This window comes from Quercus lobata, chromosome 5, assembly GCF_001633185.2.
Source record: "Quercus lobata isolate SW786 chromosome 5, ValleyOak3.0 Primary Assembly, whole genome shotgun sequence".
Lineage (NCBI taxonomy): Eukaryota > Viridiplantae > Streptophyta > Magnoliopsida > Fagales > Fagaceae > Quercus > Quercus lobata.
The window spans coordinates 33,364,440-33,377,406 of record NC_044908.1 but is presented as its reverse complement, the minus strand read 5'-3'; the positions used below and the strand labels follow the sequence as shown (position 1 = coordinate 33,377,406).

The following is a 12,967-nucleotide window of genomic DNA, read 5'->3' as shown; positions in this document are numbered from 1 at the left end:
AACATTTATCATGGACACATCCAGTTCAGGGTAGGCTTTCTTAACTTGACGGAGTGCATCATCAAAACCTTGTAGGAATGAATCCCCCAGCTCGCCTAATAAAGTATCGGAATCACGATACTCTCGAACCACTACCTCCTTAGCTTGACAGAGTTTTTCCTTCAAGTCTTGGATTTCCTTTTCTTTGACCTCCAAGGCCTTCCCCGCCTTATCCGTCTTTTGTTCAAGCTCCTTCCTTACCTGCTCTGAAAGGTCAAATTTCTTCTCCATAGTGGACTTCCACTTTTTAAGTTGACCCAGCTCATCCTCCATCTGCTTTGCCTTTGCCCGTACACGTTCCAAAGCCGCCTCACGGTTATTAGGCCCTTCATCATGACCAAGGACTGGAACAAACAAGTTAAGAGTGTTAGACAAAAACTAAGTAGAGTGGACGGGTGTAAATCGACGGACAAAAATTACCTATGCAACAGCAAAGAGACCCGTCTCCCCCATTGCCTCAGTCGAGTGATTGCCCGAATCCTCGTAGTCCTCCGACGAAATAATAGAAGAAAGCTTCTCCAGGGCATATTTGGAGTCGTCACGAAGGAGAGGAGGAGGCTTCTCTTGGCTTATGGACGGGGCCTTTATTAAACCCTTGCCTGACCCATGCTTTACTAGGGCGACGGTCTTCACACCCTCAGCCATCAACCCTACGACGGGTTCCAGAGAGACTTTCTGCTGCTTAAGTGGACGGTCAGATTTGGACGGAGGTTTTCTTTTTATCGACGGAGCCGTCCCTTTAGGAACCACCTCGCAGGACTCTTTTCTTTTGACAGCTTGTGATTTTATTAGCGCCCTCCTTTTAGCGTTGTCCATCTCTGCAAAGAAGGACGGGTAAAGTTATTAACTGAGTTGAAGCCATTTATGCAAAATAAAGGTTGACGAACTTACGTTTGTGAATTTTTTCGTTATAACTGACGGCTTCCGGCGTGGGTTCAGGACCGTCACAATACCAGTGGATGTTATTTGGATTTACCAACTTCGCCCAAGTCCTTTCCTCCGGCTTGGTCTTTTGAAAAATCTTCTCGAGAAAACTAAACTCCTTGACACTAACTTGTGGACGCCGTCTACCTGCAAAAATGGACGGTTAAAAGAGAAATCATAACTGAGCAAATATAAAAGGAGTTTACAAATTAGGACGGATGCATACGAGATGGATCTAACACTCACCCGGTTGTGTCGACGGGCATATATTCCGTCTCCCCTGAACGACCCATCCACCCGTCGCCCTCTAGGAAGAAGTATCGACTCCTATTGGCAAAACTATACATTCCCCTTGACCTGTCAATTTCATCTGGATGGTAGCAATGAAGAAATTCACGCACTGTCAGCCTCCTAGCACCATCTGTCATAGCACCATAAAGAATCTCCATTGCTATGAAGACCCTTCAGGCGTTCGGGGATATCTGGGTGACGGACAGACCCAAATTCTTTAGAAGTTCTCTATGCAGGGTACTTAACGGAAACCTAAGTCTCACCTTCAACATCTATTCGTACACTCCGACACCTTTTACCCCCTCATAATAACATTTCTCTAAAATGTAGGATAGATGGATTGAAATGTAGTCTGGAATTTGAAAAATGGCCCTAAATGTGCTGAAGTGTTTCTTCTTGATGACGGATGTGAATTTATACACCGTCCACTCTGGTAGCATGATGAACTCCCTAAGTCCATCAGCACTAATGACGGATCTCAATGGTTGATCCTCGCCGTCCTCAGAAATATCCTCTAGCTCAGCCATCTCCATATCCTCATTTGTTGAGGAGGAGGAAGAGGCGGACGGACTCCTCTCTTCACCCGAACTCTCTTGGTCTTTATGACCGGACGAGTATACTTCCTCGTAATCCGCCCCGTCACGAACTACTAACTAATTACTTGACGCACTAGACATTGCCTACAATTGACGACAAAACCTAAGACTGACGGATCTAGGAGTGTTGACGGGTGTGTATGAAAGTCTAACAAAATGAAAAGCACAAATTCAAGACTTGTAAAATAATAATAATACTCACCAAGTCTGAGTAACTGAAGGTCAACGGTTGTATAGATGACGGGTACAGATATTTGACGGAAAGCTCTCTGACAAGGTTGACGATGGCGCTCTGACAATATGTTTTAGCTGAAAAATGGAGAAATGAGGGAGGAGAAGTGTAGTATATATATGTGAAATGCACGGAAGACGAAGCGACGCTTCGATCCGGGACAAAATCCAATCAAAATGTGACATGTGTCGTACCTCATAAATGCTTGACAACTTGTCAACAAATGATCGCAGTTCTTGTCGTCCTCCTGGAAAACTGTCAACTCCAAAAACCTTCAACTGTCAAAAAACCTTCAACCGTCAAAAAACCTTAAACCGTTAATCCCAAAGAATATTGAACCGTCACCCTATTAGTCCGTTCACCTAATCATGACGGACTATAGGGTGAAGGGGGCAGCTGAAGGGGTAAAAATTGGCATGACGGACTTTCCCCATAATGGGCTTGATGGATCTTAGCCCATGGGCCGATAATGGGTAGGCCCAAGGCATAGCAGGAATCCTAACTTAAAATACTTGTTACACACGCTTGAAATCCGGTAGAATCCCAAAGGAAATCGGAATCCTAGTACGAGGAGAATTCCGGAAGATACGCACGTTAGTGGAAAGATCCTCTCTACAAGGAAATGTCTTGTCCACCACGTTTAGGATTACTCAAGAGAATTCCCATAAGGAAAAGACTTCTACATCAAGGAAGAGAGGCCAACCTTCTACTACTATAAAAGCCCCAATACCCTCACAAATCAAGGTATGCATAATTTACCCCTCTCTAGCACTCTAGAGTTGAGAATAGTTCTAACTTGACCTTTGGAGGGTATTTGGTCGGCACCACACTGGTGCCCTCTATTAGATCACTTCTTTCTTCTTGCAGGTTGATAGTTCAAGCGTGCGAGGATCGTGTAGCTCACTGGTGATTTTACGGCATCATCAACTAAAAATGAAGATGAAAGAGATAGGACAGCTGATTTTAATAGGGTGGCTGAATTGCGCGTTGTGGTTGATCCCCCATAGTAATTAGTCTTCCAAAAGGCACATTTACAATCTAACTTGTAAAGTTGTTTTCCTTTTTAATAGCTGATATGACATTATCATTTATGGTTTTTCTAGGTGGATTAATGACATTTTATAACGTAAGTTATTGGTTAACAAATTGAATGGTCCAGATTAAATCAACTCTACGTGGTAGAGTACTCTAAAGAGCTCTAAAAATCTTTATCCGACTAAGAAATGTAAGGCTTAGGTGCGTTTGATAGAAAGATTTAAACTACAGTTCTCAATTTTTAAGTGCTAAAAATTATGACTGTTACGTACTCTTGGCGTGATAATCATTCCACAAGTACAAATTCTTGTGGGTTGGGGAATAAGGGTTGTGATTCATGTCTCTAAGAGGGGATTTCACACACATATATACACTTAGTTTTCAAGTAACAGTTTTGAATTACATAGTTATAATTTATTTCAAAATCATGGGACCCACAAGATGTTGAAAAATACGTAAAACACACTTTTGTTATTAAAAAAAAAAAAAGAATACTTATGCAAAACACTTGAGTGTGTGATTTTAGTTTTTTTCAAAAAAGTTATAAAAATATGGTATCAAACACAATTTTTTACATTATGAATACTCAAAATATACTTTTTTTTAAAAAAAATTTACCATACTTTTTAATTCCAAATTACTACCAAACCAAACGGACTTAGGGACCCAGACATTATGGAGTGAATACTAAATGCCTCATCACATCACACCCCAAATGAATTAATAAATCATTAAATAATCATAGGTTGAACTATTTAAGAACTTAGGCTTAGTGTAAGTAATAGGCCAATCGTGAGCTTTATTTGGATCATAGGAGTTCAGTGGTCCATTAAGAGAATGACTTGATGACCCATTAAATTTGGTTGATAAAGGATTGTGAGTTTTTGTAAGCTATTGCTTCTTGAATTGGAATGTTTCTATCTGTCTATGGTGTTTCTTACCAACTTCTTGAAACAAATTAGAGTCGTTCAATCCTTTTTTCATGGTTTACGTTTCTCCTGGCCTTGGAATCTTGTTTTTTCAATGGGAATTTGGGTATTTTATGAACCCAACGGAGTAAGAACATTTCTAAGGGAAAGAAATTGATGATAACGTTCATGAAACTTTTTTTTTTTTTTTTTTTTTTTTTTTTTTTTTACGGTGGTACTTTGAGAGACAGTAATGGGACATGGGTTACAAGTTTTGGTAGAGCTATTGTGTGGGTTCTTTTTTTCTTAGCACACAGGTCCAAGTAGAGATAAGGATCCTGGGCCAAATACTTATTGTTTTAAGGGACTGGGCATGGTTCACCGCAGCTAATTAGGCAGATTTTGAACCAGGTGGTGCACAAAGTATGAATCCTACAACACATACATCCTAACATACAAGAAATATATGCATTGAACATCAAGAAACAGCAGAGGAATGAAATGATAAAAAAAGAACATAAAATAAAGCATTAGGGATCCTTATAATGTAAAATATTTTATTTCTTTCTTGATTGTGTAATACACTATGCTCACTAGGACGTGTTACAAGATCCAAATAAGTTCAAAAATCACAGACTTAGATGGCTCTTCAGGCTTCTAAGACTTATAAAGTTCGAATCCCTTTGAATCCAAGTGTGTGTTCTCTAGTGGCTGTTTAAGGATACTGGACGGTATTTCCCTCCCTTTTCTCTCTTTTTTGAATTTTGATAGAGTTTTCTCAATGGTTTTTACTCTAATTCACTGTTGCTGAATGCCTTTCACTATTGGCTACTTCCCCTTTTTTAGTGCCATCCTAGGGTTTCTGGGGTACCTCTGGTTCCCTCCATTTGCTCTCCAGGGTAACAGAACCAATGTTGTGCCAGCAACATTGGTGGCTGGTCCCTTCCTCTTTCCTTGTTACTTTCTTCTTTTGAGGTTCCTTCTTCAAAAAGTCTCTTGTCGACTTTCCCCTTCTGGGGGGTCATAGAAGGCTGGCATTCGCTCTTTACTTCTCTAAAACTTCTAGATTCCACTTTTTCAAACCCACCTTTTGGCTTCTTTCCCTTTTGTCATTTTTCGCAAGTGAGCTGATTCCTTTCTGCCAGGTTGAAAGTTTCTCAGCCATCTTCCTTCATGGTTCTTTATTCTGGGTTCCTCGAGGTACCAGCCCCTTGTTCCTGGATTGTTGGTTCCCAAGCCCTTTGATCCCTTTTCTGCATCATTATGTGGTTGATAGGGACATATCTGTTCTTGTTCTTTGTGTTTCTTGGTATGCCCCCTTGAACTGTCTCAATCCCAACCTGGCTTTGCTGTATGTCCCAAGGATCCCAAGCACCTAGGAATCCCCAGGTATCCTGGCCTAGTTCTTTTCCCAGGCTCCCCAGTGATTTTCTAGCCTTTGAGGGCTGGGCTGGACTTTTCCTTCTTCCTTGATCCATGGGGTCCGAAACTTGCCCATTCATGGATTTAGGCCCTTCCTTGTGGACCTATAATGGGTTTGGACTTCTCCTTTTTATTGGAAGCCCAAATGCTTTATATATTTTAGGCTTCAATCCTTTGCTTTGTTTTGGGCTTTGGTATAACATTGTGATTTTTTGAACCTCAACAGCTATTAAGAGTCACTACTAGTGTGATGGCTAAATTTTGGGTTCTTGTTAGAGATTGTCTCACTAAGGAAAAATTGAGATTAATATCTTTGTAACATAACTTCAAGGATCCCACAAGCTTTGTACATAAGAAGAGAGAGGGATGATATTAGTGTCTTTATAAGGATAATAAGTTGGTCGAGCAATAGAGAGGTCTTTTGAGAAATGGGCTGTAACACCACATAATTTTGATACCAATTTAATTCTTATACGTAAATTAAAAAGGAGGCCTACAATTAAATGGATTTAATTGATTTGGGCCTAAGATATTAAAAATAAGATAAATACTATGGTATTTGAAGCCCAAGTGAGGTGGCATAAGTAAATATATGGGCCTTGATAAACTTTTAAAAACCCTAGCCTTTTACTTCTTAAGTTACACGTGTATATACATAAGAAGGTTCCTTTTATTTCAGTTGCAACACACGATTAAGTTTTTCTTTTCTTCCATGTGGTTGTGCGTGGAAACTTACAGGTTTGATTTTCTCATGCTCTAAATTTAAGATGTTTGAATATTCAATAGCTAGCAATTGTCATGAACCTAGACTATCATTATATTAATAGAAAAAAAAGGCTTTTATAATTGTTATTATATGAGATTAGGAATGGTCAATATGACTGTATGTCAGGAAATGGTACTCCACAGGCTTTGAAATTGTACCTAATAGAGTAATAGGCTTGGTCCTTATCAATTCAAGTTTGTCACCATGTGAAAGGGAAAAGGTTGCTTTATGGTTGATATTTATCTTCTTATCATCCTTCTAGTGACATGTATTCAACTCTAAATTATTGTAGAAGGCAGCAATGCTTTTCAAGCCTAGAATATCTTGTTAGCCCTATAACGTAGGAATAAGAAATTATATATTATTTAAATTAAACAATTTGCCATCCACGCACTGCCATTGTTCAGAAAATTGACTAGCAATATCTTATGTTTTATGGCATCAAGGGATTTATGGTGGCAGATATAGGCAAACACTATAATTAGAATAGTTGTGAAAATTTTGGAAACTTGATTGACAAGTTCAGGCATCAAATGGGGCATTTCAATGCTCCCATTTATCAATTTAATAACTGCAATCCCAAGTAGTGATGACCACGAATTCAATAGCCAAGCCCACTGACAAAGCTGAAATGTATTTCAAAGAAACTAGACACCTCCGTAAGCCTTAATAATGATAGGTTAAACTATTTAAGTGTGAAAACTAATTTTAAGTGGGAAATTGTGTATTGATGGACATATCTTTGGTGTTGATAGGATCTAATTCTACTGATTTGTTATGATTCAAGGGAGGTCGGTTTCATATTTTTCAACTAAGAGGTAAGTGATATTTACTAATTTTGGGGGTTTTCCCAAAACAGTGTTGATTATTAAACTATTTTATATCAAAGAAATATGTTGATATTCTATATATAAATTGAGATTTTATAAATGTTTGATGTGCACATTGACTATTCGTTTTATGAAAAACTTGTGGGACAACCTAAATTTATTTAGACTTGTATTTGTGAATATATCATTATATTTTTGAGAATTATGAATGGATTATTTTTGTGAGTATATTGAATATGTTTTGAAAACCTATGGCAAATCGTGATTAAAAGCTCAGTATTGTATTTAGCCCTTAGTAAAGGACAATCATACTGCAGCTAGTCCTTAGCAAGGGACGGTCCCAGAAAAGTAGACAGTGCACATTTGATAGCTCCTTAGAAAGGGAGTATACTATTAAGGATCCAAAAAGGAAGCTCCTTAGCAAGGGAGTGCACCTTTAGGTTCCAAAGGAGCCACCCTTAAGAAAGGGGATGAAAAAGAGGTTCTAGTCCCAAAAAGGGGACAACACAACCCTGTCAATGGGGTGTAAACGTTGACTACGAGAAAAGCCTAGGAAATTGTTTATATGATGGTATGGATATATCTGTTATGATAGCTCACAATATAAAGATATTTTTTTTTTATATGAAATATTTGATGATAAAATATTGATGAGTTACAAGTTATGAATTTGTTGTAAGAATTATTTATTTGAAAGGTTTGTTCCCACACTCTAATGTTAGCAAATTCCACTTATTGAGTTATCTCACCTCCCTTTATTTCCCCTTAGAGATACGTTAGAGGGATTATTGGAGTAGAGATTCCTGGAAGACAATAGTTAGGAATTATTTTGTGGAACTAAGGATTTTATTATTATTTTTATGGTATTAAACTTTTTACTGGAGAATTATTTGAGAATATTTTGTCTTTGGTAGATTAGAGCTCTGACATTTGTGATGAGAATTTAGGTTGTTGGTTACTTTTATTTAATATTTTTTTTTATGGATTATTTAGATTGAATTGACTTTTATTGCTTATGATTTTGGGGTGTTACAATTGTGGTATCAGAGCTTCGGATATGATTCTGTAGACACTTGAAAACTAGGTTATGATCCTGTAGACACTTAAAACTAGTTTGTGATCTTGATTTTTTTTGTCAGAGCATTTGGCATCTAGGTTATGTTTGATGAGAAATTTTAAATAATTTTGGAAATGTTACTTCTTATGTTTAGTAGTAATAATTGTTGCACCATCTATATTTCTTGATTTCTTTGTTAACTAGGTATCATGCCACCAAAAAAGAAGAGAGTAGCTAATTCCAATAGGGAGGAACCTATTGTTAATTTGTGAAGGTCGACCAAAGCAAGGGTTGATATTGAGGTTTAAGTCACTCAAAATGTGAGAGATAATGAATGTCCTACGGTGACACGCACTGATCCTTTGGATGAAACTACAGTTCGACTATTGGACAAGTTGACCCATGCCTCTAGTAGAGGTGTAGGTAGAGTAGAGGCAAGGGCTGGTTGCTCTTTTGAGACTTTGGTGTGTAACTCTATGCTTAAGTCTTGTGTCATCCAAATTGAGGATAGGGAAATGTTAGCAGACTTAATTTTGATGGACATGTATGACTATGATGTAATTTTGGAAATAAACTAGTTGGCGGCTTATCATGCTAGTGTAGATTGTTTTAGAAAAGCAGTGGTGTTTTGGCCTCTAGGAGAACTTGAATTTCGGTTTAAGGGCTCTAGGATGCATGCTTTACCTAGGGTGATATCAGCCCTTCAAGCTAAGCGTCTATTATGAAAAGGATGCCAAGGGTACCTAGCTCATGTGGTGGACACTAGGAAAGAGGTATTGAAGTTGGATGATATCCCTATTGTTGGGTTCTACGACTTTAGGTTTAAATGTATTAGAACTTCATTTTGTAATGTTGGCAAATCATGATCAAAAAGTTTAGTCTTGTTTTAGACATGCTCAAATGTTTAGGTGTAAAGTTGGAATCGAGTGTACTGTAGGATTTATTATGTAAATTTGCTTGGCTCGATAGATCGAGAATTAGACTCGATTGATTGAAGCTTGTGTAGATTGTTTTCTGCAGAATTTTTCAATTTAGCCTAAGCCCGGATGTGTAGGGTTTTATATTTTTCCTTAAGTATAAAAGGAAAAACCCTAACCACGTTTTATTGTTGTTGTTTATGCTATGTATGTGAATCTCTTGTGAGATCTCGAGGTGTTTGCCTTCACATATACTTAGAGTCATCAAGAATCAAGATTATGTCAAGAGCTTGATGATTGGTTCGGTTGCTGCATAAATAGCTTAAAGATACACATGTAGGAGTACTTGTGGTTGTTATGAATCCAAGAAAGAAGTAGTTCGTGGACTCAGAGTTGTCACGTGGTCGTGGTAGTAAGTTTCCTACTCGAGATAGCAATAGGATGTTAGTGGTCTAAGTCGCTATTGTGTAAACTTTAATTCTTTTATAGTAGATTTGTTTTACCTTGAGGATAGTTAGGTTAAATCCTCTCCAGGTTTTTTACCGGTTTGGTTTTCCTGGGTCATCATATCTTTGTATTATTTATTTTCCGCTGCTTTATATGATATGATATTTTTATGTTAACCTAGATCTAAATAATTTACCTAAGTTAATCACTTGGCTAAATAACTAGGTTAATATGTTTGTGTTTAAGGGGTCTAAAAACATACAAGTGGTATTAGAGCGGGTAAGCTCTAGTGTTTAGATCCTTTGATCTAAAAGTTGATCCTTGACTCCTGTTGTCATGGAACACGGTTACTCTCTTGTTATCCCACCTTACTTTGATGGGAATAATTATGCTTATTGGAAAATATGGATGAAAGCATTCCTGAAATCTTTAATGAGAGAGTTTGGAATTCCGTTGAGTATGGATGGGAGAAGCCCACTACTCCTATTAGTGAGTGGCAAACTTCTCAGAAAGAAGCAGTCGCTTTAAATAGCAAAGTTATGAATGCTATTTTTAATGCTATTTCTATGGAGAAATTCAAGAGAATCTCAAATGCTATTTCTCAGAAACCTTCAGGATTGTTGCAACCACTTCCCATTCCCGAATGGAAGTGGGAGCATATATGTAGGGATTTTGTGACTAGTTTGCTAAGATCTCCTAAGGGACATGAGGCCATGTGGGTAATTGTGGATAGGATGACAAAACCAACACATTTTATTCTAGTTAAGATGAATTATTCACTTGATCAGCTAGCACAGATATATATTGATGAGATTGTGAATCTTTATGGAGTTCCAGCATCAATTATGTTTGATCGAGACCCAAGATTCACCTCAAAGATTTGGGAAAGCCTACATAAAGCTTTGGGTACTAATCTTAGCTTTAGTATAGCCTTCCACTTGCAAACAGATGGACTATCTGAAAGGACTATTCGTACTTTGGAGGATATGTTAAGGGCTTGTGTATTGGATTTCAAAGGAAGTTGGAAAAAGTACTTGTCTATAGTGGAATTTTTCTATAATAATAGCTACCACTCTAGTATTGAGATGGCTCCCTATGAGGCTTTGTATGGTATGAAATGCAGGTCCCCATTGTGTTGGGAAGAAGTTGGTGAGAGAAAATTGTTGGGACCAAAAATCATTCAGATGACATCTGAGAAGATTAATCTGATTCATTAAAGATTGCAAACAACACAAAGTCAACAGAAGAGTTATTATGACAATTCGAGAAGGGGAGTAGAATTTGAAGTTAGAGATATGGTATTTTTGAAAGTCGCCCCAATGAAGGGTGTGATGGGATTTGGGAAGAAAGGGAAGTTGAGTCCCAGATTTGAGATCCTAAAACGCATTGGTAAAGTTGCCTACGAGTTGGCCTTACCGCCTACACTTGTAGGAGTGCATAACATGTTTTATGTTTCCATGATGAGGAAGTACATCTCGGATCCTTCACATGTTTTGAACTATGAGCCACTCAAGATCAAAGACAACTTGACTTATGAGGAAGTTCCAATCCAAATTCTTGACCGCAAGGATCAAGTGCTATGCACCAAGCCCATATCATTGGTTAAGGTCCTTTGGAAGAATCACACAATGGAGGAGGCATCTTGGGAGCGAGAAGATGAGATGAAATCAAATTATCTATAGTTGTTTGTTAACGAAGGTATGTACAATTTCGAGGACGAAATTTTTTTAAGGGGGGAAGGATGTAACACCACATAATTTTGATACCAATTTAATTCTTATACGTAAATTGAAAAGGAGGCCCACAATTAAATGGATTTAATTGATTTGGGTCTAAGATATTAAAAATAAGACAAATACTATGGATTATAAAGCTCAAGTGAGGTGGTATAAGTAAATATATGAGCCTTGGTAAGCTTTTAAGAACCCTAGCCTTTTACCTCTTAAGTTACATGTGTATATACATAAGAAGGTTCCTTTTGTTTCAGTCGCAACACACGATTAAGTTTTTCTTTTCTTCTATGCGGCTGTGCGTGGAAACCTGTAGGTATGATTTTCATGGAAACACACGATTAAGTTTTTCTTTTCTTCTATGCAGCTCTAAATTCAAGATGTTTGAATATTTAATAGCTAGCAATTGTCATGAACCTAGACTATCATTATATTAATAGAAAAAAGGCTCCTATAATTGTTATTATATGAGATTAGGAATGGTCAATATGGCTGTATGTCAGGAAATGGTACTCCACAGGCTTTGAAATTGTACCTAATAGAGTAATAGGCTTGGAACTTATCAATTCAAGTTTGTCACCATGTGAAAGGGAAAAGGTTGCTTTATGGTTGGTATTTATCTTCTTATCATCCTTCTAGTGACGTGCATTCAGCTTTAAATTATTGTAGAAGGCAGCAATGCTTTCCAAGCCTAGAATATCTTGTTAGCTCCTATAACTTAGGAATAAGAAATTATATATTATTTAAGTTAACCAATTTGCCATCCAAACACTGCCATTGTTCAGAAAATTGACTAGCAATATCTTATGTTTTGTGGCATCAAGGGATTTATGGTGGCAAATATAGGCGAACACTATAATTAGAATAGTTGTGAAAATTTTGGAAAGCTAATTGACAAGTTTAGGCATCAAACGCAGCATTTCAATGCTCCCATTTATCAATTTAATAACTGCAACCCCAAGTAGTAATGACCACGAATTCAATAGCCAAGCCCACTGACAAAGCTAAAATGTATTTCAAAGAAACTAGACACCTCCGTAGGTCTTAATGATGATAGGTTAAACTATTTAAGTGTGAAAACTGATTTTAAGTGGGAAATTGTGTATTGATGGACATATCTTTGGTGTTGATAGGATCTAATTCTACTAGTTTGTTGTGATTCAAGGGAGGTCGGTTTCATATTTTTGTAACTAAGAGGTAAGTGATGCTTACTAATTTTGGGGGTTTTCCCAAAACAGTGTTGATTATTAAACTATTTTATATCAAAGAAATATGTTGATATTCTATATATAAATTGAGATTTTATAAATGTTTGATGTGCACATTGACTATTTGTTTTATGAAAAACTTGTGGGACAACCTAAATTTATTTAAACTTGTATGTGTGAATATATCATTATATTTTTGAGAATTCTGAATGAATTATATGAGAAGAAAAATGTAATCTAATGGTGAATTTGTCAAAATTCATATTAATAAAAAATTATTGAGTGGACTTGGAGTCAAACTTTGTCCATTTTATTATTCTAGGAACTTATAAAATGATGTAGAATAGACATCAATGGCCTTTTTGGAATAGCAAGGGCACCTAAAATCATAGCCTCAAGGCAAATGGCACTAGTACAAATCATTGGGCCCGGAGCCTGAATTGCATGAAATTTGGAGCACCTTAATTTTGGTGAATTCCTTCATTAACACCTCAAAAAGTCAAAATAAGGTTGAAAGTTCACTTAGTGTGTAAAACACTAATGAAAGTTTAGACCCACAATATCA

At 37.1% G+C, this 12,967-nt stretch overlaps 1 protein-coding gene across 1 annotated transcript; it reads left to right on the top strand.

Annotated features, from left to right (window-relative positions):
- Positions 1–10,759: 10,759 nt before the first annotated feature.
- Positions 10,760–11,146, top strand: LOC115990369. The gene has a single exon (XM_031114204.1). The coding sequence runs from the start codon at positions 10,760–10,762 to the stop codon at positions 11,144–11,146; it is 387 nt and encodes a 128-aa protein (XP_030970064.1).
- The last annotated feature ends 1,821 nt before the right edge of the window (positions 11,147–12,967 follow it).